Source organism: Scheffersomyces amazonensis (genome assembly GCF_036850825.1).
Source record: "Scheffersomyces amazonensis strain UFMG-HMD-26.3 chromosome Unknown RJT21scaffold_4, whole genome shotgun sequence".
NCBI lineage: Eukaryota > Fungi > Ascomycota > Pichiomycetes > Serinales > Debaryomycetaceae > Scheffersomyces > Scheffersomyces amazonensis.
In genome coordinates this window covers 598,266-623,714 of record NW_027042744.1, presented here as the reverse complement: position 1 = coordinate 623,714, position 25,449 = coordinate 598,266, and the positions used below count along the sequence as shown (strand labels likewise).

General features: G+C 31.5%; 10 protein-coding genes across 10 annotated transcripts; 4 read left to right on the top strand and 6 right to left on the bottom strand. All coding sequences in view use genetic code 12, as the record gives it.

The window, feature by feature from the left end:
- Positions 1–560: 560 nt before the first annotated feature.
- RJT21DRAFT_5291 (Smc5-Smc6 complex subunit) lies at positions 561–1,577 on the bottom strand (the record flags this gene model as incomplete). Its single annotated transcript, XM_064884947.1, has 1 exon — positions 561–1,577. The coding sequence occupies one exon, from the start codon at positions 1,575–1,577 to the stop codon at positions 561–563; it is 1,017 nt and encodes a 338-aa protein (XP_064737783.1).
- A 655-nt stretch (positions 1,578–2,232) lies between these two features.
- Positions 2,233–3,186, top strand: RJT21DRAFT_133018 (uncharacterized protein; the record flags this gene model as incomplete). Its single annotated transcript, XM_064883169.1, has 1 exon — positions 2,233–3,186. The coding sequence occupies one exon, from the start codon at positions 2,233–2,235 to the stop codon at positions 3,148–3,150; it is 918 nt and encodes a 305-aa protein (XP_064737782.1). The 3' UTR covers positions 3,151–3,186.
- Positions 2,824–6,559, bottom strand: RJT21DRAFT_121078 (mRNA-binding U2 snRNP complex subunit). The gene has a single exon (XM_064881959.1). The coding sequence runs from the start codon at positions 6,491–6,493 to the stop codon at positions 3,227–3,229; it is 3,267 nt and encodes a 1,088-aa protein (XP_064737781.1). The 5' UTR covers positions 6,494–6,559; the 3' UTR covers positions 2,824–3,226.
- An 11-nt stretch (positions 6,560–6,570) lies between these two features.
- RJT21DRAFT_121077 (Elongator subunit) lies at positions 6,571–7,700 on the top strand. The gene has a single exon (XM_064881958.1). The coding sequence runs from the start codon at positions 6,670–6,672 to the stop codon at positions 7,576–7,578; it is 909 nt and encodes a 302-aa protein (XP_064737780.1). The 5' UTR covers positions 6,571–6,669; the 3' UTR covers positions 7,579–7,700.
- RJT21DRAFT_121076 (uncharacterized protein) lies at positions 7,701–8,565 on the bottom strand. Its single transcript, XM_064881957.1, has one exon. The coding sequence runs from the start codon at positions 8,448–8,450 to the stop codon at positions 7,752–7,754; it is 699 nt and encodes a 232-aa protein (XP_064737779.1). The 5' UTR covers positions 8,451–8,565; the 3' UTR covers positions 7,701–7,751.
- Positions 8,566–8,628: 63 nt separating this feature from the next.
- RJT21DRAFT_121075 (GPI-anchor transamidase subunit) lies at positions 8,629–10,813 on the bottom strand. The gene is made up of 2 exons (XM_064881956.1): positions 8,902–10,813; positions 8,629–8,865 (listed from the first exon to the last, which is right to left on the bottom strand). The coding sequence occupies exons 1-2, from the start codon at positions 10,755–10,757 to the stop codon at positions 8,778–8,780; spliced, it is 1,944 nt and encodes a 647-aa protein (XP_064737778.1). The 5' UTR covers positions 10,758–10,813; the 3' UTR covers positions 8,629–8,777.
- A 107-nt stretch (positions 10,814–10,920) lies between these two features.
- BUB1 (protein kinase) lies at positions 10,921–13,919 on the top strand. The gene has a single exon (XM_064879845.1). It carries the CDS (start codon positions 11,048–11,050, stop codon positions 13,787–13,789), a length of 2,742 nt encoding a protein of 913 aa, XP_064737777.1. The 5' UTR covers positions 10,921–11,047; the 3' UTR covers positions 13,790–13,919.
- A 380-nt stretch (positions 13,920–14,299) lies between these two features.
- Positions 14,300–14,846, top strand: RJT21DRAFT_121073 (uncharacterized protein). The gene has a single exon (XM_064881955.1). It carries the CDS (start codon positions 14,560–14,562, stop codon positions 14,734–14,736), a length of 177 nt encoding a protein of 58 aa, XP_064737776.1. The 5' UTR covers positions 14,300–14,559; the 3' UTR covers positions 14,737–14,846.
- An 80-nt stretch (positions 14,847–14,926) lies between these two features.
- Positions 14,927–22,678, bottom strand: RJT21DRAFT_5284 (aminophospholipid-translocating P4-type ATPase; the record flags this gene model as incomplete). Its single annotated transcript, XM_064884944.1, has 2 exons — positions 14,927–20,076; positions 21,769–22,678. 2 exons carry the CDS (start codon positions 22,676–22,678, stop codon positions 14,927–14,929), a joined length of 6,060 nt encoding a protein of 2,019 aa, XP_064737775.1.
- A 1,125-nt stretch (positions 22,679–23,803) lies between these two features.
- RBT7 (Rbt7p) lies at positions 23,804–25,154 on the bottom strand. The gene has a single exon (XM_064884484.1). The coding sequence runs from the start codon at positions 24,936–24,938 to the stop codon at positions 23,976–23,978; it is 963 nt and encodes a 320-aa protein (XP_064737774.1). The 5' UTR covers positions 24,939–25,154; the 3' UTR covers positions 23,804–23,975.
- Between the last annotated feature and the right edge of the window lie 295 nt (positions 25,155–25,449).

The following is a 25,449-nucleotide window of genomic DNA, read 5'->3' as shown; positions in this document are numbered from 1 at the left end:
GCGACTTTTTTACAATTGCGACTTGTCACTAGTAGTCGTCGTATGCGATGTCGTTGCCTGATGAGTATGGGGTTACGACTACTAAAGACAGTTGACAGCGATAAGGTTATGAGTTACGAATTGTCGAATTGTTACGAATTGTTACGAATAGTTTAAGTTACAGGAACCAAGTTAAATTTCTAAATTCTATGTATTACTCCAGGGTTTACGTGCCTGTCTAAAGACGTTGGGACAACATTATTTAAAGCTGTGAAAAATTCGGGCGCTGTTTCCTAATTAGGAAACACATTCCTTGTTTAGTAGAATAATCTAATACTATTTAACACTACTAGAGAGGGGAGTTTGTAGAACTTCAATATGAGTATGCTAATCACTAACCTACTTTGGTATGTGCATTCTAAAAATTTGTGGGCTTCATACATACTTTGACTCGCATCAAACAAATCACATGTAAGTTTCCTATATAGGATAAATATCCTTGTTTCCTATCTATATATTATATCTCTTCCTTCATGTGACATCTATAATTTTCATTTTTATTTAGACATTAGAAAAATAATTCAATCTGTAGTTTCAATTGCTTCTTCATCATTAGGTCTATCACTTTCATTTACTGGTGTATTAACTTCGGTACCTACAGCACTAATATCTTGACTTAGTTCAACTCCATAAGCTCTATGAATAGTTACAACGATTCTTTCTGCTGTAGTACTATCAAATTTATCACCAAATAAAACTTTAAAATATTCAAATACACATTGTGGTGTAAATTCAATTAATGATCTTCTACCTAGACTATAATCAATAATATTTTCTGATTCTGTAGCTCCCTTTTTAATATCTTTTAAAAGATATTCTCTCTTTGTTAAATCATTAATTATTTCAACACTATTCATATTTATATTACTATTCTTAATACTTAAACTTTCTGGTATACCTCTTTTCTTTAATAATTTAATTAAATCATGTTCTGATAAATGATTCTCAGATAGTATTATAAATGAAACAATATATAACATTATACCAGTTCTAATTAATTCAAAATTTGATAATAATGTTGAAGTTTTCTCTTTCTTTGGTATAAGGAATTTATGTTGACTTGAATCTCTTTCATTAGGTACTAAAAAATCACTTGACTTTTGCCATAACTCCCCTAAAATTTGTTGTGATTCTGAACTTAAACAATTAACTACCATATATGGTTGTTTAGTTTTCGTTATCTTTTGACTTAATGATCTTGAACTTTTCTTATCCTTCTTAATTACGGGAACTTCAACTAATTTTAATCCATATACTTCTTGTAAAACATTATCTGCTTCAGCAATAACTGTATCTAAATGAAATCTTCTGGTGTTTGTGTTAACTGCTTGAGCAAAATGTTCTCTTCTTATAAATTGATCTCGAACATCTCTACCCAATACTATTCTAATAACTTGTCCAACAGCTTCATTCAATCCATGTCTATTATGATTTTCTTCATGGTCTGCTTCGTCATATTGAGAATCTGACTCTTCTTCTCCTATTTGAACTTCTGATTCTTCGTCCTCTTCATCATCCTCTATTCTTCTCTTCGGCATTGTCTTATATATATTTCCTTAGTAATTGTAGCTTGTAATAAGTTACTATTCGTCTTTGGTACACGTCCAGCTTTGCTGCAATATTTTGATCTGGCACAACAAATAAATTCACTCACTAAAGATGCCTCCAATCCTACATACAACATAAAGGTTAAAGTTACTTATATACCCCCCTTTGGCCCTATATAACGACTTCAGTTCAAAGTTTAAAGTCAAAAGCTCTAATAACCGCAAGTCAGAAACCAGAGAAACAGAATCTATGTTGTAACTATATCTATAGGAATGACAAACATTCAAACAAATAAATATCAGAAACTTGATCAATAAAGTGGTCAAGTTGATGGTCAAGTTGAAGCACTACAAATCGTTGATCAAAATCAACTGAACGAACTTTAAACACCCGACACTAAGACAGTTAGCAATAACTCTATCATAATTATTGCAACATCTATAATTATCTTCGTAGTTTTACTATTTCTATGCATAGAATATTACTTATATAGATAATACACGACTTCTCAGTTTGAAACACATTGGCCGCAAAATTTTGGCTGAGACGCGGCGGTTACTGTACCCAAAACTTTTTAGCAATCATTTATTAAATTCACTATTTACTAATTCAAACTCATAATAGTTATTAACTATTGGTGAAGTAATGGCTGAATATTCAGATATACTACATAATAATCTAAATAATCAAAATAATCCAAATGTTTATGAGGAAAATACTAATTTACTTCCTCCTTCTTATACATCTTCATTAGCTTATAAGCTTCTTCCCTATTCTTATCCTTGCACTTATTCTTATCCGACGCAACCAATGTTTTCCAATGTTAATTATAATCAATTATATCCACCATTTAGTCAAATATTTTCAGTACCAATATCTTATGATTTCAATGAAAACATGTACTATAATGGGAATTGGAATGGGAATTGGAATTGGAACTGGAACTGGAATTGGAATTCTCAGCGACAATTGCAATATGAATTACAAGAGCAACATCGCCTAAGGCAGCTACATTCACAAACAAATTATAAAGTCAACCTACAACTAAAGCCAATAGAATATCGAGTTACAGAAGTGGAGACTAATATCTTTGATGAAATTGATCATGTATTATCGAGCACAAATTCAGTTAAAGAATCTAGTGTTTATTCACTGTCATCTGTATATCCTCAAGAACCTGATATGTCATTTAGAGAAAAGGTTCATAAATGGTTAAATAATATTCCTTATTTTTATGAAGGAGATACAATAAATGTAGAATGTTATCGTCCTAAGGGTAACTATACACTTCCAATGGATAAATCCGAATCATTTGATTTTTATGAATTATCATCCAATGGTGAAAAGATGGAATTACAAGCTCGTGATATTACACGATTAACAACTAAAATATATTTGAAAGAAATTGAACCTGTTTACTATGAAGCCGTTGAACAAGATACATCTGGAGATTATCAAGTAGTTCAATATGAGGGTTTAGAGCAAATGATTCAACGAGAGGTACCCTTTGAACAATATATACAAGAATATCAACAACAGAGTTATGATGATTTACAATACTGAACATCACTATTAAGATTAAGAACACTTTTATTTTACATAAATATACATTAACTCTTTTATTATTATTATATTTTACCTATAAAAATAAATCCAATTCATCTATATTATAATTAATATCTTGAGTATCAGGAAGTGTTTCTATTTTAGGATAATAAGGAACTAATGCATCAACATTATGAACATAAGCAGTATTATATATCTTCCAATATGGATTTCTAACTTTCTTTGCAGGATGAAATAATCCTGCCCAAATATAATTAGTAAATACTCCATTTCCAAGGGCTAACCTAATTGCTTCAACACTTTCAAGAATTCTTATAATAACATGAGGAGATGTTTCATAAATATTAGGTATAACAAGATTTAAAAAATGAATAAAGATTTCTTCATTGGCTAAACCAATACAGTTTAAAGCAATATGTCTAATGACTGTTGCAGCAGTTTGTCTATGAACTAAATCTCTATCAGTTAAAGCATCTTCTAATAAAGGACTAATAGCAAATAAATAATCTTTAGCAGTGGCTCCATCTAAATATTCAAATAGGAATGTTAATGCTTTTAAAACCCCATTCTGAACATTCTTTTCTGGAATTCTATATTCATTCATAATGGCTGGTAAGACTGTAAATGGAGAACAAGTTTCGGCAACTATCCCCATTGCTACTGCAGTACAAACTCTTAATTGACGTTCTTGAACTCTTAAATTGTTTAATAACATTACTATAACATCTTGAGGTCCTACAGTTTTTGCAATATGACCAAATGTATCATTTGCAGCCACTCTAATTCTCTTTTTAGTTGATTTTAACATTTCAAGTAATTCAAAACAAATACGCATCCATTCCTTTGCATTAATTGTTTCAGGACTCTTATTAGCAATTAATCCAACCAATTTAATAGAAGCTTCTTGAACCTTTTCTTGTCTATTCTTTAAGATTGGAGTTAAAGAAGGTAAAATTTGATTGACTGAAGGATTTTGCATGGCATATAAGTTTGATTTATTTTGAGTATCAATACAAGCAAATAATGCATTAATTATAGATCCTAATACATCAGGATAAACTTCTCCTAATGATTCATATAAGATTAAAATTAATTTAGGAATAATACCATTATCAGGTTCTGAACATTGATTAATTGTTGAAGCTAAAATAGTAATTAAATCAGCGGCTTGTTGTCTAATTTCTGCCAGTTCATTCTTCAATCTATAAAGAATTGTACTAATGATTGAATTCATATGAGGCAGTAAACGAATATTAAGAGCTTTTGCAACTGCTCCAAAAGCTTGTAAATATATTCTTTGATGAATGGTTTGTTCTTGAAATGCATAAAGAATTCCATCCACTAGATTAGTTTCTAAATGAGAATCTAAAGCTAATAATTCATCAGGATTTGATGAAGTTAATTTATAAATGGCTTGTACTGCTAATCTTCTTAATTGTTCATTATCATCCTTTGAATAATATACTACATGTTGTAAAACATCTAAGAAATTAAATCTAATAGCCAATTCATTTGTTGCATCTACTACTAATTTTGATATTTGTTTAATATCAGAAGCAGTTCTTCTATTCCAAAAGGATTTAAAGAATGGTTGAATAATTTCTTTATTATAATTAGGGATAAGCTTCCTACTAAGTGGTAAACTTGATAATATTTTAAGAATTGTTTTTCTCATATCATCATCAGGAGAATTAAATTCTCTTACCATAACTATTACAATTTCCTTAGTATAATAATTAGAATATTCTTCATAAGTATTATCATATTGCATAAGTGGTATAATTGATCCAATACATTTTAAAAATGCTGCTAAGGATTTACCTCGATGTCTTTTTAATCCAATCCAAGCTGGTTCAAGAATAGTTTCAAAAGATTCAATTCCAAAGGGTTTTACATTTTCTGCTAATTGAGTTAATGTTAAAGCAGTTATAATTCTGACCAGCAAAATTTCATCCATTAAGGTTGGTTTTAAGATTTCAACTAATTGAGATAAATATGGTAATATTGAATTTCCATTACCTTCACCTAATATAATACATAATTGTTGAATTATTTTTATACCAGTATGACGAGCCATCCAATTTTTTTTGGATTTAATTACGGCTTTTAAAAATGGTAAAAATGCCGACAATCCTAAAGTATTAGCTACTATAGCACAAACTCTTGAAGATATATTTCTAACAAATTCATCAGTATGATCAATATCTGGTCTTATATTTGATATCATATTAGCCATTCCTGCAGCTTTAGTTAAATTCGATATAATTTCTCGAGCTTCAAGTCTTAAAGTAAAATCTTCATCAATTAATAATGGTGCTATAACAATTAATATTTTATTGGTATGAGGTCTTACTAATTCATCTAATTGGAAAAGTATTCTTCCCACTAATTTAACTAATATATGTCTTTCTGATTGTTCCAAACTAGGTTCTACCAAAAGGGGTAATATTTGTCCTAATAGAATATCGGCTCCATACTTTCGAGAATTATCAGTAAGTTGTCTTAATGAACGTTTACGAGCAATTTGAGATCCATTCTTAACTTTAAGAATTAATTTCATCACATTGATTTCTTTTCTTTCTTCTTTTGATTTGGGTTCAGTTACATGAATTAATTTGCCAAAATATTTCATATCTTGTTCTTTAAAGAATTGTAAACCTTTAACTCCGGGAATATCTGTTGGTAATTGATTTCCTAAGGCTATAGCTGATTTATAATCGGAAGTTTCTGAGGGTGGTATATACATATCAATAGATGCTTCCGTTAAATCTGGAATTGATTCATATTTCTCAGTATACCCCACTGGTGGATTTACTTTAACATATCCTGATGGTAATATTTTATCTAGTATAGAATCAGTTAATGGTATACCTCCAACTACAGCAACTTTAGTATTACTATGTAAAAGTTCTCCTATAACACTTTTAACTTTCTTATTGGACTCAGATATATGTAGTTCTCCTGTATCTGTTTGATATTCTTCAGGAGTTACATCCCATCTACGCTTTCTTGTTCTTGTTCTTGTACTGGTACTGGTACTGGTACTAGCACCAATAGTCTGCTGTTTCTTCTCCTCCACTAGGGCTCGAACCCGTTGCTCTTCTCGCTCCAATTCTCGTCTCTCCATAGTCTCCTTATAACTTAGAGACTTACTGAAATCCAATTGCTCGGCTCGTTGGTATCGTCTTTGCTGATACTCATTGCTCACTATATCTTTCTGCAACTCTTTTGACAAGATGGAGTCCTCCTGCTTATGTTCACGACGGAGTTCTTGAGCCAATTCAAATGGAATGGTATAGCTCCCGGCAAGCGTCTGCTTGCTTCCATTCTCTGACGGCATATGTGTAGTGCGATGTAGTGTGATGTAGTGTAATAATGGCGGTAGTAGTGGTAGTAGTAGTAATAGTAGTGGTAGTGGAGATATCGCTTTTCGATGGCCTACCAAAAAAATTGTTCGAGTAGTACTTGACCTTATACAACTGTTTAGTACTGTACATACACCACTCCAAATCAGATATGGCAAGTCAGAGCTCAGTGGTACTATTGAACAGACTCATCTCCTCGAAGGAATCGTCTCCATTTTTGTTGGTGGTGGATTCACTTACGCAATCGTCATATCATCTCATCGCTGAGATAGCCTACAAGAGTAAAGGTACTATCATATACTTATCTTATGAAACTGTGAACAAACCAGATTATGCAGATGAGTTCATTGATTGTACTAGTTTAAGTAATGGAGAGATTGTTAAAGTAGTTAAGTCTAAAATTACTAGTAAAGTTGGTGGTGGAAGTGGTGTAGGAGGAGGGTCTCGAACTTTAATTATAATCGATTCATTAAACTATATAAACAATAATGAAATAACTACTTTTATAGGAGGAATATCCGATCCATCCATTACGGTGGTAGGTACTTTCCATGTAGATAGTTTACAAGCACAAGCTAACAATTCATATTATCCAAATTCATTATCATTATTATCATTCATAGCAAGTTCTATCTTTGAAGTTGAACCATTTCATCAACAGTATATTGAAGAAGAAAGTTTACTGAATAGTATAAGGAAATTAAATATTCCTATAAATAATGGTTTAAATTCTCCAATATTTAAACTTACATTAACTAATAGAAGAAAATCAGGTAGATCATTGATATATATTTATAAAATAGATACTACAAGTCATGAATATGAAGTATATAAGGAAAGTCAACAAGATGAAATTGATCCTGAGGATGAAAGCTTGTTAAAGGATTTAACGACATTTAATTTGACTACCAATTCTAAACAAAAGCTTGCTAGAGAACAAGTAGAACTTCCATTTATGGAAGCTCAAGAGGCATTAGGATCATCGGGTGGAGCCATTGTATATGAATTCGAAAAGGATGATGATTACGATGAAGAGGATCCTTACGAAGATCCCTTCTGATATGTAAATAATAATAATTATTATTATAAATTATTAAAATAAATATTATTGTATGCATTAATCATTAATTCATCTAGGAATATATAATAGTAATCTAATAAATAGTAATCTAATAAATAGTGATCTAATAAATAGTAACTTTTTAAATATATATATCTGTATATGTTGTTGTATCATTTCCTTCCTACAGGTCTTGATACATTCTTAACATCTCGTAATTTCTTAACAGTATCCCAATCTTCTACATTCTTGGCTTCATCAATTTTGGCATTAATATCATGATTCCAAGTTATCCAAGAATTATATGATTCAAACGTTTTAGGACCATATTCATCAGTTTCAGAAGTTATTGGAGTTGAAGAACTAGTACAAAGCCAAGTTCCACCTCTATCCCATAAACCTTTACCCTTTAATGAAGCACATCTCAGTAATTCTTCCATAGTTGGTACAGGTCTGGCAATCATAAGATATTGAAATCCATTCTTTTTCAGTAATCGTTTCATTTCTTCTTCTCTTCTTAAATCTTCAAAATATAATACAGGAATAAAAATCTTTAGAATATCTCTAGGTATCCATCGGGTTAATACTTCCAGATCTAATCTTACATAATGATAATCACTATCTAAATTAGTAGATTTTCTAGGAAATTGAGTATGAAAGTAACTTGAACGATCTACCACTGTATTAGTACCACTTCTACCATGCATAAGTTGAAACAGTTCTGAATCTTTAGAAAAGAAATTTTCAGCAGTATGTCGTACAGTTTCTGATACTTGATCTAAAGTTCCATTATAGTCTACTTCTCCTTGATGCAAATTATTTAATTGTTGGATGTAAAAATTTTCATCTCTTGTTATTAGGTCATCAAACATAATTAACTATAGTATGGTATGGTATTACTTATCTGTTACACAATATTCATAAATAGTAAATAGTAAATTGTATATTGTATATAGTAAATGTGGGACTTTGTTATCTAATAATGCAAATCAGGGGAATTCGAAATTGGAAATTTAATTCGGATTTGGAATTGTGGTTCGGTATATATAATATTCTGGCTCCGGATATCGGAGAAGAAAAGTGTTGCGAATTACCGGATTGGTAAAAAAAAGCAATTTTTGTCCGGGGTAGAAGGAAATGCTTATTTTATGGTATTTATCGTGTAATTACTTTATTTAACTTACTTTACTATATATAATTTATGTATACAGATTAGGTTGGACGGATGTGGATGTACCCTCGGTGGGTTCAGGCTCTTTTGTAGGTTCTGTTTGGGTGGTTGTAGTGGTTGTAGTGGTTGTAGTGGTTGTAGTGGTTGTAGTGGTTGTAGTGGTTTTTGCAGTTTTCTTACCCTTAAGACCCGCAAGTTTTTGTCTGATAATCAGGACTATTTTAGCACCCTTTGATTGCAGACTAATCTGTTCTAATTCTTCTTCGGTAATTACCTTTTTAGTTAATAAATTAAATACTGAACCAAACATTAATGACATAATAGTACATGTCATAATTATTACATTATATGGCATAGAAAAATCAGGCGTTGGAAGTGTAAGTAATAAACTTGTTGTACGAAGTTCATAAATATCTTTACCTTGATTATCTAAAACAGTTATAATGGCTGGTTCCACGGCAAATCCATGGTTAGCATCAGGAGGATATTCATGATATAATAATAATGATTTATCAAATTGATAAGTTAGTATAATAGTCAGATTGGCAGGTATAGAAATTAATAATTCTAAATGGGATGGACGACTTCTATCAATGGCTGGTCGATAATAAGTATTTTTAATGAATTCTGATTCTAATTCTTTTCCAGAAAATTCTCCTGTACTATTATGAATTTTAATAGTAAGAGTATTTAAATAAAGTCTTGCAAACCATGGTAATGATTCAAAATAAAGAAAATCAATTGAATCTTGATCTGAAGGATTTTTAAATGAAACTCTAAATCCTCCTTTATCAAGTGAATAACCAGTTAATGATCGAGATACAAGTAATGGAGGAATTTCAACTGGTAAAACTTGACTACTATCAGTAGTTTTAAAATTAAAATCATATTTTGCTTGATCATGAAGAATTTCGGTAAGAGTATTTTCTTCACCAGCTAAAGTATATGTAACAATAGAATCTTTTCTATTTTGTTTTGCAGTTACTCTCCAATAATCTCTATTAGTTAAAACTTTTAATGTTGTACCAGTATGATCATTAAGAAATGCTGGTCCATTAATTAATCTACCATATAAAGTTTCAAGACTCCAATCTAATTCAGTTGGATCATTAAGTGGGAAACATTGCCAAACATTAAAAGTTTTATTTTCATCACATCGTAATTTTTCTCCAGGAGTTGGTTTTGGAATAGCTCCTTCTTCACCTTTTCTTATTGATCTCATAATATCAATTACATGATTAACTGATTGATTCATTTTAAATTTACAAATTTGATTTTCATTTTCACAATCAGTATAGACATCAATTGACATTCCATGCCATAATGAATCAAATAATTTATGACCATCTAATAATGATGATATACCTGATTTACCTCTTGTTGGTAATAATTTAAGAAATGGAGTTAAATTTTCTGTACAAATAGGTTCACTAGGTAATGCAGCTCTTATAAGATATAATTTATTAGATTTATTTGAATAATATTTCCTATTATTATTATTATTATTATTATAAGATTTTATTGCATGTTTAGGAAATGTAGTTATTGAATCATCAATAAAATTTATTGAAGCACAGAAAAATCCTGATAAAGTTTTTGATAATTTATACCAATTTTCTTTAGCAATTTCAATATTTGGAGCTTCAATTACTGACCAAACTTCTACTCCAGTACCTCCACTTTTAAATCCATTAAATGGTAATTTCCCCCAAGAATCAGAATCCCACCAACCTTGAGTAAATCTTAAATGTAATTCTCTAACATTGGTAGATTCCAATATAGGACCTAAAGCTCGAGGGAAATAAGTATAATGATGATTTTCTCTTTTATCTATAGATGAATTATAATATTGTAAAGTAAATGGTGAAGAATTAATATCGAAATTAAATGTCGATAATAATTTATTTCTCGGTAAAGGTTTCAAAGTTAAAGTTTCATTATAAAATTCTCCTGCTAAAGCCGAGCCCATCAATAGTACAATTGACCATAATTGGACCGAAATAAGCATGACCACTAGTTAATGATTAATTATTATAATTAGTCAGTTAACCCCATAAATCGTTTAAGACACCGACGCGAATTTTATCTCAGGAATTTTTCAATGAGTTGGTGATACTTTTTGTCTGCGACATTTGTTTGTTTACCTTTACCAGACATATTTAACAACAGAACAGAACATCAACAATTGAAACAGTGAGCAGACATTCAGCGAACGAAAGAAAGTGAGAGTGAGAGTGAGCATCACCAACAAAACGACAACGACAACGACAACTACAACGACAACGACAAAAATTAATTATGGTAGGAGCACCGATCGGAGAATCATCAGCATCGGTATTAGAACAACACAAGGAAAATATACTACCGATGCCAGGAGGTAGATCCGCTAGTAAATTAACCAATACATTAATACAATCACAAACTACCAAACTGGTAATGATATATAAAGAAACTTTAAAACGAGAAAGAGAACATCATGAAAAAATGGTAGGACAACTTGAAGAATTAGATGATCCATTACAAGTATTTATAGATTATATATCATGGATTCATAATAATTATCAACAAGGTAATAATAATGAAAGTGGTTTATTAAATGTATTAGAACGGTGTACATCATATTTTAGAGATGCGTATCATTATAAAAATGATCCTCGATATTTAAAAGTATGGTTAGAATATACAAATTATTCTGATTCACCTCGTGATATATTTGTTTATCTTGCAAAGAAAGAAATTGGTAATCAATTAGCTTTATACTATGAAGAATTTGCTGATTATTTAGAGATCAATGGGAAGACTACTGATGCCGAAGAGATTTATCAATTGGGATTAAATTCTCAGGCAAGACCATTGCCAAGACTCCAAAGATCTTACGAACATTTCAAGACTAGACTTGAACTGAATACTTCAACAACCAACCCTAATAAAAGAACTGGATTAGAGTTAACTCAAGGTTCAGCCATTCATGATGTTCAAGATGGATCTAGACCAAATAAAAAGCCCCGAATTGAAATCTTTAAAGACGATTCAGATAATGATCAAAGTGTATTGAAATCGATTTTTGATGGACAATCGGCCAGTAATGATTTAGGTAGTATACGATCGAGAATAAAGGAAAATGCTCTTCAAGCAAAGCCATGGTCTGGAGAAGTGCTAAGGCAAAAGAAGAACTTAGAACGACCAAATTCTTCGGGAAGTACTTCTAGTAGTTCGAGTATAAAGTTCCAAGTTTATCGGGATTCTCATGAACTTAATGAAGATCAAAAGATTAAACAAACAGTATGTGAATCCAATGATGGATTTGTGTATACTCTTATCAATCATCCTGGTAAGAAATCTGAAAGGGTGATGATTAATATGGATTTATTATTCCTACAAGAAGATGAGGAGATCACTCCTGAAGAGATGTTAGCTATGACAAGAAGAACTTTGAAGCAGCAGCAACAACAGCAACAACAGCAACAGTATCAACAACAACGACATACACCAATTCGCACAGATGAATCAAACAATAGCAATAACACTTTTGTAATACCTTTGAAAGATGAGAATGATACAACCTTATCAAATAGACCTAATTCTCCTACCATGACCATGTTTTCTAAACAAGCTAATCAAGAAGTTGTTAAGATATTTAATGAAGCTGCAGCTGATTTGAATTCTGATGATGAAATAGAAAGAATCGATGGAGTAGATTCTACCACCACTAATTTTGATGGGTTTGTAACTGAAACTATTCAAATGAATGGAATCAATAATATAATAGGTCCTTCATTACAAGTAAAAGAAACTCCACCAACCGATAATGAACTTGATGATAATGTTCAAAGTTCACCATTTATAGAACGACCAGAAGTTAATGATATTCCAATTCAAATCATTGATAATTTTGATGATTCTTATAGACAAACATTATTGAATTCATTAATAAATCCAATAGAACTGTATCCTGGTTATACCACTATAGATATAAAGATCGATAAATTAAAAAAGTTTCTGGAATTAACTACTTCTGATAATAAATTAATTGTTAAAGGTAATAAGAATTCCATAGTAGATTTCTGTGGGGAAGAGATTTATTGTTTACGATATGAATTAGGGAAAGGAGGATTTGGAATTGTTTATTTAATAGAAGCAGGATCTTCAGGTCAATTAAAGGCATTAAAAGTTGAATCTCCATGTTCTAAATGGGAATTCTATATACTAAATCAAATTCATCGTCGAACTAAAATAGCTTATCCTGAATCAGATAATTTATTCATAAATCAATTAGAACTTTATGCATTTCAAGATGAAAGTTATTTAATTATGGATTATTGTAATCAAGGGACTTTATTAGATGTGGTAAATCATTTTAAATCTCATTATGGTACAACGGTAGATGAAGTAATTTGTATATATTTAACTAAAGAAATCTTAAAATCCGTTGAAATTCTTCATAGAATAGGAATATTACATGGAGATTTAAAGGCTGATAATTGTATGTTAAGATTTAAACCGATTGAAGATGGAGATACTTGGAATGAATCTTATAATAAATATGGATTACATGGATGGAATCAAAAGAGTATAACCTTAATTGATTTTGGTAGATCTATTGATTTGAAACTCTTTGGAGATTATACTTCTCCACAATTTCTCAGTAATTGGAAAACTGATCAACAGGATTGTCCGCAAATGGTTAATCATGAACCGTGGAGTTATGAAGCCGATTATTATGGGATTGCTTGTATAGTTCATACTATGTTATTTGGGAGTTATATTAAGATTAAACCATCCCATACCAATTCAACAATTCAACTTGAGAATTCTCTCAAACGGTATTGGCAACATGACCTTTGGAAACCATTATTTGATTTACTATTAAATCCTTATCTACCGAATGATAAGAAACAGCCATTGGTTGAAGAGATGGCAGAGATTCGACAAAGGTTTGAGGGGTGGTTAGAAGAGAATGCTCGAAAGAGAAATCTTAAGAGAAGTATCCAAGATTTGGAGAATGATTTAACTCAGGTATATAGAAAGCGTATAGGATGAGAGTAAAAGTATACACTCTATATAAAGGTTAGAGAATGATTTTTGGTTAAATATTGAATGAGTAAGAGTAATATATACTGTGTATATTAATAGAGTATACTAGAAATATTAGTAAGATAGGTTAATGTATAGCAGTAGTTAATATGAATGATATGTTAGTATGGAAGTAAGGTAAGTAGGGGTTAAGTAAGGGGTTAAGAAAAGAGGAACGGATACGGTATTATTTCCTTAACTATTGTAGCTTGTAATAGATTACTATTCGTCTTTAGTACACAGCTTTGCTTATCAAATTTGCAATATTTTGATCTCAAATAAATTTACACATGCATAAAGATGCCTCCAATCCTACATACAACATGAAGGTTCCTCCTTTGGCCCTATATATAGCAATGCTTCTCAGTTCAAGTCAAAAGCTCTAATAATCGCAGAATCTATACTGTTACTATATCTATAGGAATGACAAACATTCAAACAAATCAATATCAGAAACTTGATCAATCAAGTGGTCACGTTGATGGACAAGTTGATGGACAAGTTGATGGACAAGTTGAATCACTACAAATCGTTGATGAAAATAAAAGAGTCAGCGATAAAACTATCATACTTGTTGCCAGTTCTATAATTATCTTTGAAATTTTAGTATTTGTAGGGATAGAATATTACTTAGATTAGTACTAATTCAAACAATAGCGGTAACACGAGCAAAGATATGGTATCCGACTTAAAGGTGTGAGTAAGAGGTCTTCAAAAGAGGCTGCAATTGTAAGTTGATGAAATATTTTCTATTTCAATCATTCGTGCTTTGTGTCTTTCACCACTTATTGACCATAGGTCAGAAATATTGCTTGCAAGCAGGTTGGACAAGTAATGGTGCGACATTCTTAGCAGGTGAGATGTACCTTAATGCGTATGGAGGTACAGATGGACAATGCTGGAATACAATCTAGCGCTAAACGTATGCCGTTCCAATAGAATTGCAATGATATAGAATAGATGGTATAATATTTATAGTATCTTTTAACTGAGACAGTATTCAGATAATATCTACACATTAATTATCAGTGTGGTGTATATATACTTTATATATATATACTTCATATATACTCATACTTTTTTATAGGTGTATCATTATATAACTTATTTATTACCATCCCCCAAAGCTCTCAATCTCTCATCAATAATAGCAGCCACTTCAGCATCATCTTCATCGACTGATGACTTCTTAGATGCTACTCCAAGCAATGACCAATAAGAATTCGATCTGGGTTTAGTTCTTATCTTCTTTCCCGAGGGAAGGATTTCATAATCTTCGCCTAAGGCCAAGTGTTGATTATAATCACTTCTAATGGCTACTCCTTCACTACTAGGAGGTAATTCATAAGGATTAGGATTTGTACCGGCTCTTTTCCTATGGACTGTTGAATCAGGATCTAATGAATATAACGGAGTTATATCGTTATGAGTTACTGGTTGACTTACTACATGCTTCCCAAATAACTTCTTAATCCGCATCATTACCGGTGAAGGATCAGGAGGAAAAGTCCACCCCTGATGTAACTCGTTAAATGCCTTATGTTCAAAGATTCTTCGTAATCCAATATCCTTTTCATATAATTTAAACAATTCATCATCACTTGGATAAAACATGAATTTAAGCACTTTAAATAGGATATCCAAAAGTAATGGACCAGTAAATAATAAGAGTAAACTGGCCCACCAACTTTGATCTTGACCCCATTCAATTAATCCATAGGCCACAAAGAATATTGGTGATTGTTTACTTCTATATAAGGCCATAATAAGAACATTCCAAAGTCCATACCCTCCTACTGAAATGATTAATGCTGCAAATGGTAACCAACTTCTATTTTGCATTTCTATAAGTAAACATTTAACATTTATAATCACTATTAATGCAGCAAATACCAAAGTTCCTAAGGGAAATACAGAATTATCTCTTAATGCAGTAAATCCCCATATATAATAGGCCATAAATGATATACCGATACTTTGAATAGCAGCCATAACCATCCAACTAATAAAGATTCTTAAATTAAATGCTTGATATAATCGACCTTTATTATATAATTCAGGTATAGCAATTAATGTAGCCGGTTTTAAATCTCTATCAAACATCCCTATACATATAACACATAAGGAAGTAAATAAAGTATTAAACATAGATAATGACCAACTCTCATACATAGAAGAACCCGAGAATAATGTATTTCTTTGATAAACACATTGAGTTAAATAGAATAGTAACTCTTTGTAGAATGTACATAATACAAATTTACTAGTTCTAATATAATTATATCTTCCATTAACCAATAATAATTTTAATAAGAATCGGAATTGAGCAATAGAATAATCAGAAGCTCGAGCTGCTTGAAGTCCTTCCTTACCAGTAATTCCTACTCCAATATCTGCACTTTGAATCATGGCAATATCATTGGCTCCATCTCCAATGGCAAGAGTTACACAATCTTTTTTAAGATTTCTTACAGCACTTACCATATTAGCCTTTTGAGAGGGTGAAGCTCGACAACAAATGGTGGAATCCACTTCTACACATAATTCTAAAAAGATACTTAACATGGTAGGATCTTGTTCTATATCATTTAAAGTTGATCCATCAATAACCAATACACTATGAGCCACTCTACCAGCTTGAATTTCATTAATAGCACTAGTAATGGTTTCAATTAAGTAATCTTTACCATCATGATTAGATAAGATAAGTACAGTAGAATAATCCTTAATAAGTCGACAAGAGTATCCGATATTAATGGCAGTTTCTCGTTTATCACCCGTTAACATCCACATTTTAATACCGGCTCGTCTAAGTTTATCAATAGTTTCACTAACTCCATCTTGTAACTTATCTTCTATAGCCGTGGCACCAATTAATTCAAAGTCTCGTTCAATTCTTCCACCTACTAATTCCACTTGTTTGGTTCTATCAATGATTTGACTTCCGGCATTAATGTAATCTTCATTCCATACTTCATACTCTTTCTTATCGAGAAATCTATAAGCATACATGAGAGTTCTTAATCCTTCAGTTGAGAACTCTTCTATATGTTCTAGAGTCTTTTCAATTAAGAATTCATCATTAATGAGTAACTTATCATTAGGAATGAATTCAATATCTCTGTCTAGTGGACTTACTGGTTGGTTATTGGTGGTGGTAGTACCGGTAGAATTACCTTCAACACCTACTGATTCAATACTGTATCGTTTAGCCTGTTGAATATGAAGAGACTTTCGGGCCTTCATGGCGATATCGGCCAATTCCAATTCATCTTCTTCATGACCCATAAGTGCATTATCAATAGACTGAACTCTCTCAATGGGTGATGCACTACTTGTGCTCAATCTCTGAACTAAATTAATTGATTTACGAGGTAATCCACTACCATTACCACTAGAAGATAATCGAGAATTCAATACTACATCGGCTTGCATGATCTTTCGGTCAGCCGAATTCAGAGAGATCTCTTTCTGCTTCTGATTAGCCAATTCGCAAGCCTTTAATTTATCAATAATTACATTATCAGCACCTTTACAAAGTAAACAAATTCTTCCATCGGGGAATTTAATTACTACAGACATTCTCTTTCTTACGGAAGAGAATTCAATCACATGTAAGACTTCATATTGTTCATAATCTGGATCATTTTCAAATCCTTGAGGATAAGTCTTTATGGTTAATATAGAATTCAGACGATTGAATACTACATAACCTAAATCTCGAGCAGCTTGTACAAGAGCAAGTTCATCAGGTGATGCAGCTTGATAATCTAATATACTATCATCATTAAATGATGAAGGTTTATCTTCTACTATATTATCTAAAGTAATAGATGAATTATTCTTAGTAGATAATGAAGAACTGACTGATTTTCTTGGTAAACATGTATGACATAAGGCAAGTGATAATAAAAAGAATTTGGCTTTCTTAGCAAATAATGTATGAGGATGAGATTGAATATACTTAAGGAGCTGGAGTGAATTACTATCACTTTGAGGCTTATTGGGATGAGCTGTGGATTTCCATGTAGAATTGGATACTACCGATTTTAATTCCAAACTATCTCGAACTATATTGGTGGTGGTGGTGGTGGTGGTACTATAATGTAAGCTGGGCCTTGGAGCCTGAACTAATTCACTGAGTACTTGAGAATCAGGATCTTGTCTATCCTTTACCATTATATCAAGATCATGAAGCCAACTGACTCCACATACACTAAACTTTCTAAATACCATACAATTATCAGTTAAAGTCCCAGTTTTATCACTAAATACATAACTTACTTGACCTAATTCTTCTAAAATGGTGGCAGTTTTTGCATCTGCTGGTGTATTGGATTCCACATGATACATATCTATATCGAATTGTAAGAAAAGTAATTGCATTACTTTAATTATTTCCATAGTTACATATAATGATAAGGGAATTAATGTATTATACATAATAATAAAACTCATTAATGTAGGAGCAACTCCAGCATCTTGATCAAATAAATACCATGCCTTTTGTCGAGTATTATGATATAATATTCGTTGAGCCATGGTTGAAAAGGCCAGTAATAATATAACAATTATAACCATAAATCCTACAATATAATTAATATTCTTTTGTAATTTAGGAGCTTTAGTACGAGGATTCTTTATATTATTCATTCTTATTTTAGTTTCTTCACCAGTAAATATTACTAATCCAAGTACAGATTTTGTATTTCTTAATATACTACCTCGATAAACTACATTATCATTTCCTAAAGCATATTTTTCTCCATCTATAGTAAACAGTCCTTCAAAATTATATAGATTTAAATTTGGATCTTCTACCGTAATTAAGGATTTAATATTCTTTAATCCGGTAACTGTACAAGTATATTTACTTAATTCAATATGAGGTCTCTTGGCCTTTAAATTGGTTTCTCCATCAAGTGCCATAGTTTCAACAAATGCTTCATTATGATCTTTATCACTAGTAGCAAGTAATACTACATCGGCTGGGAACCAATCATTTTCATTAAGTTTGACAATATCTCCCACTTTGATATTCTTCCATTTCGTTACATACTCTTTGAGGTTGTAACGTTTCATGGCTTCTTTATTGGTATACAATTTGGATGTGGTTATACCTTCTGAATCAGATAGCGAAGTTACTGAAGAAATCGTATGGATGGTAGGAGAATGCTTACCATTGGGAGATAAGTAGTCCTTGGTACTATTGGTATTAGTATTGTTGATTGTACCATTATTATTAGTATTACTACTGTTATTATAATGACTACTGGTTATTATAGGAATGGTTTCTGTCATAATGGTGGCAATGGAATGAGTATCGAAATTAGATAAATCCATATCTTCTCGAATGACTATGGCTTTCTTATTATTTTCTTCTTTATCATGTCCATGTCTTTTCCAATCATCAAATCCTTCTCGAGCTATAGATATAGACATAAAGATCATTAATGGTATAATGGTAGTAAATTGACCAGTAGTTGACCATTTAGGAATCATTTGCATTATAGCCACTACCATAAAGTAACAATTGGCAAGCTTGGAGAATTGAGCTCGAAGTTGTTTAGGTAAAAATGAATATATAGTATACTTTGATGAAGTAATTCTATTATCAATATATGGTAATCCACTTCTTTCATCTACAAGATTATTTGTATTACAATCATAATATTGATCATGAAAATATTCATTGACGGATTTTAGATTAGTTGATAATGGAATAATACGACCATTTTCAGTTGGTGGTAATTCATTATGAGCAAGTATTAAATCTTTGACTGATAATATCCATCGTTTGAGTTTATTTCGTGTATGATATCTTCTTCTTAAAGCTCGTTCTCGTTTACCAACATATGAATCTGAATTGTCTGAACTCGTAGGTTCAGTTAATTGAGTTGTAGATCTTGAAATATTCGGATCGGAATAGATATTATAATTTCTAGGATCAAACATTTCATCATTATCTGATGATTGTCTGATTTGAGTCTTCAAAGATTTATTGGAAAAATCATTCAATTCATACGTCGATGAAGTTTCATGGATTGGATAAGTTATAGGATCATTTTGAGGAAGTGAGTCAGGAAATGGTTGTTGGACTTGGTTTATTATAGATTTATTGAATAATTGACTTCTTAATGAGAGCCCTCTCTTTCTTCGAGCTTGTTGGTTATTGGGAGTGAGAAGATCACTTGAACTATGAGTGGGTTGTGTTTGAGTTTGTGTTTGAGTTTGTGTGTGACCAGTTGAAGGGTCTGTGGTTATTTCATGTGGTCGTACGTTGTCGTTATTCATGGGATGGGATGTCTATCATGGGCCAGATCTCCGAGATCTTTGTACTGAGTGGAATAAGAATATAAAACAAATAAAAATATATATATAACAAACAAAATAATGATACAGGATAATGGAGGGACTGAGAAACCTTTCAGTTTTCAGTCTTAAGTAAATCAAACGAAGGAGGGGGGGATAATGTGTCAATAATTGATGGTTTTGATAATTGTCTAGGCACGGCGAGGAATCGCAAAATGATTTTCTCGGACGGCTGGTAGAACTTTTAATGGACTAGTGTTAGTGCTAAATTTGATGCTATAAAAGTGTACCAGTTAAGACTATCTAATACTAGTTAAATAATATTATCTAATACTAACTAAATGATATTAATAATACTAGCTAAAGAGTACTCATAATATTACTAGTAGAATACGCGTGTTGTACCACTCCATTTACTATGTGTGTTCTTGAAATTTTTCACTCTTCCGACCCTCACAACACAGCCCACACCGGCGAAGCTCGCAGCTCAAAGTGTACGTAACGTTACTAAATATATTTTACAATACTTTTAAGAGTTGGAGATTAGGGACTATTGACTGAATCTATACAAGTACCATATTATATGTATATGAGTTTCACATCTGTAAGTACTGTGTGTTTGTTGTTCACACACATTTATCTTTTAAATAAGCATCTTTCAACTCCTCACTTAAGTGGGGGAATGATACCTACAAATGTACTTTATTCTATAGATTATTGAACTTTTTACGACTATACTATTGTTAGTTTCCTACAACATGTTCTTTATGGTAACTTCACTTTCTTATCCTTACTTCTCCTGTTCCCTATAATAAAATTTAGACATACGAATAAAAAAAAAATGTATTATATCTATTATTAGTATCTTTTATTTGAAATTTTGTCATGTTCTTACTAGTGACCCTTAAATTACTACTTTTAAGTTCCTACATAATCGTACATTCCAATTCATTATTTCTTTAAATATAGTAAATGTCTATCTCGTATATTAACTAGGCACAGTACAACGTTATTTAGCTCAGAAGAACTTTGGTAACAGTTTTAATAAAAAAGAAAATGAATGGGTTTATCTTTTTATGCATATATATTACATCTCTTGTATTATTCTCATACTTATTATCCAATTATACATAAATAAGTTCTTCTACATATAGTTTGGACTGTTCCTAAAGGATTTAGCTTTGCCTGCCCCACTGAAACATATGCCCATTTGCGCCTTTATGCGAAATACTAACCATCGCGCAATACTAAGAAATGTTTATGGCCGTTGCGCAAAATTTAGATCTAGAATTTCAAGCTTAAAGTTTACCAAATAGGTTAATTAAGAGATTTTATATTTCCCTGAGGAATAGAGCATAATTATCATATATAACAAAGTTAAAAAATCGCTTTGACTATGTAAGGGTCCAATCTTAATAAACACATATATATTAGGTTTTTGTATGTTGTTTATTAACTTAGTGATACTGAAGGAGCTGCAGGAGCAATCCCCGCAAATTTATTTGATTGCAAAAAGAAAGATATAACTACTTCACTATTAAATATGAACAATATTGTTAGAAATCACAAAACATAAATTACAAAATAAAAGAAAGCATCTATTCATTGGGGTAAGTACCACACTTTTTCTGGACAGGTTGAATTAGTTAAAGTGTCCATTGGTCTATATTCTCCTGTCAATACATTACCCTTTAAGTTGTTGTAGTACCAGATTTCATCGATGGTTCCATTATGGCAACCTACATAAGCTGTAAACCCACCATTGTTATCAGCCAAAGCCTTTTGCACATCTCTTAAGTCGTATTGCTTCTTGAGTGTAGGAACAATACCATTTGATAATAAAAATTGATAGGTTGGATAACTTTTCCAAAGTTCAACAGCTTTCTTCCAATATTGAATTATATTTTCAAATCGGGTATATTCTCCAGCAAAGCATTGAGGATTCAAAGTATTCATGCATGTTCCATGCTTATTATATTCATGGACCCAAAGTGAAATTGGGCCTTTTGGGTCATTGGAAACCCAATACTTTTTCATAGTCTCAAATAAGTGAAATTCATTAAACGTCTCAAGAATAACATGTGTAACATTATCATTTTGGTCATTAATTTCTAGAGTAGGGTCACAAAATTCATTCCATGTACCATCACATAAATCATTCCATAATCCATGAATAGTAAATGTTAACCGTGGATCACCTTGTGCATATTTGGTTTTGAGATAAGAATCTTCAAGTTCGTCAATTGTCTCGGAATTGTTGCATTTAACAATATCTAATAATGTTTTATTATAATTCCAAAACTGAGTTGACATAAGGACACCCCAGTTTTCAAAACAACAAGAATCATAGTCTGGGATAGCAGTAGTATTGTGACATGACCATGAACTGTAAGGTCCATAGACAAAGTTATCACAACTAAACACACTGTATAGAGGGTCTGATTCAAATACAAATTCAGATTTTCTACCATTCGTTACTGGTGTAGCTTGGACTAAACCACCAAAAATGAATACCCCTGTTGCAAATTGTAATAATTGAACCATTTTAGAGATATTGTTGTACTTTGAAGTTTTGCATTAAATTTTAAACCTTCCATGACAATTAGCACTCAATTTATACCTTTCAGGTATTTCCAATTCCAAATATCACCCTACCCCTATTACTATTACAACTATTAAATAAAAATGCTTTCACGCCATAAAATATATCCAAGACTTTGAGGTTATACATGTATAGAATGAAAATGTTGTACTTTTTCGGAATACCAAGAAAAAATGTGCTAGCAATACGATTATTTCTCTTTCATAGAACGTTTATGCCCACCTGGTAATGGCATTTGACTTTCAGATACTAATCGTATTCTTTGAGAACATTCCTTTACAATAGGATTTGATGGAGCCTAAATTCTATAGTTATGATGATATGCAGTAACAGAAGTCTTGTCGCAAACTACAGAATTTCTTGAATGTATTCTCTATATTGAACAGAACTATAATACTCAAAATTTTCTACATGAATAAAAGCAAGTCATCACAGGTTTCGTTATTACAGTCTAGAATTATGTATGAAGGATTCAATAAATTCTTTTAATTTTATGACTGTCTAAGCGACTGGCTAAGCTAATGCTGCAAAAACAAAACTATAATTTAAATATGGGACCTATATAGTTATGAGAGAAGATGAGACAAATTACAGGAATTCACTTTAAGACGATACATAGGTATACCTGGTCTTGCTTTTGCAGAAGAATTTGTACATTTATGATTCTTAAAACCTATAAATTCTTATTATTATGTCTTTTCTTCAACTGGTTTTAGAATAGCTTAAATTTCAACCCTGTCAAGAATCGTTTCCATAGTGGAAATAATAGTCAGGTGACAGATGGACATGAGTTTATAAAACGTTACACTAGTGCCTCTGTAAGTACCACTAAAATGGTAATTTGTAATATTATATAATGGCAATAACAAAACTTTTCTCCATCATGAGTGTGATGCAAAAATTTCTTCATCTTCATACAAAGAAACAATGCTCAGATGTTACATTTAGGTTTCTAATAAATTCCAAATGTTTTAAAACTGAAGAGGAACACTACGATATGATGGTAAAATGGTTGTAGTCTACGAAGGATAAATCATTATATTAACGCACTCTAATAATTGATTGCAAAAAAATATTTCTTTTGCTGCAAAGTTTTCGAAAGCAAATATATTAAAACTATAAATAACAGAAATTTTATTCAAAACATAGTAACGATTAACCTATCAGACTGATAGAAAAATTAAGATCTAGTAAAAAAGTGGAAACTATAAGAAAACTTTTAGTGCTACTTGAAAGCGCTTACTTTGGCAAGTACCAAACTTTGTCTGGACAGGTTGAATTAGTCAAAGTATCGATTGGTCTATATTCACCAGTCAACACATTACCCTTCAAGTTGTTGTAGTACCAGATTTCATCAATGGTTCCATTGATACATCCGACATAGACTTGGAAACCATCATTGTTATCAGCTAAAGCCTTTTGCACATCTCTTAATTCATATTGTTTCTTAAGAGTAGGAACAATACCTTCAGCTAATAAAAATTGATAGGTTGGATAAGTCTTCCAAATCTCTACAACCTTCTTGTAGAATTGAACTGTGTTTTCGAACTTGGTATATTCTCCGGTGAAGCATTCTGGTAATAAAGTATTCATACAAGTTCCATGCTTATTGTATTCATGTTCCCAAAGTGAGATCGAACCACCATTTGGAACATTTGAAATAACATTATTGACCCAATACTTGATCATTGTATCAAATAACTCTGGTTCATCAAAAGTATCCACAATAACATGAGTGATATTATCATTTGCATCACTGATTTCCAAGGATGAATTACAGTATTGATTGTAGGATCCATCACATAAGTCATTCCATAAACCATGAATAGTGAAAGTTGTTCTAGGATCACCTTGAGCATATTGAATAGCAGTATAATATTCTTCGAGCTCATCGATTACATTTGAATCATTGGCATTGACAACATCTAATAAAGTTTGATTGAAGTCCCAGAATTGAGTTGACATGAGAATACCCCAGTTTTCAAAACAACAAGAATCGTAGGCTGGTATAGCAGTAGCATTGTGACATGACCACGAACTGTAAGGTCCATATACAAAGTTATCACAACTGACAACGCTGTATTCAGGATCCGTGTTGAATACAAATCCTGATTTCTTAGTGCTGGAGTAACTTCTTGGCGCAGCTTGAACTAAGCTAGCAAGGATTGAGAAACCAGTAGCGACTGTCAAGAATTTAACCATTGTTTATTACTTTCTTGGTACTTCTGTATAACTTAGAGAAAATCTAAAGAACGAAATTTTAACAAAGCCAGATAATCCACTCTATTTATAAGTTACTTTCATGCTATATCAATCAGATCCTAAGTTTATTCAAATTTACGAGGCAATCGGGATCAACTACCTCCTTCCCCTATTATTGCATTACTAAAATCTCGAAAACGTTTTACAATAACAATATAAATGAGATAGAATAGGTAGGTCAATGCCATTGGTGCCGCTTGTCATAGAGGTAAGTATGTGAAAAATTTGGACTAATCGGGAATGAATACCAAGAAAAAAAAGACGAATCAGTTGCATTTTGCATTTTTCACATTGTATCAATCTTAAAATTCCAGGTGCCAGGTGGGTTGAAATAGCCTTCGTTGCACTGTTAGAATACACATGTATGATGTTCAAAAGGGTTGAATACAAGATTTATAGTAGTTAGGGCGAGATAATTGGGGGCATTTGTTAATTACATTAAAGTTCCAAT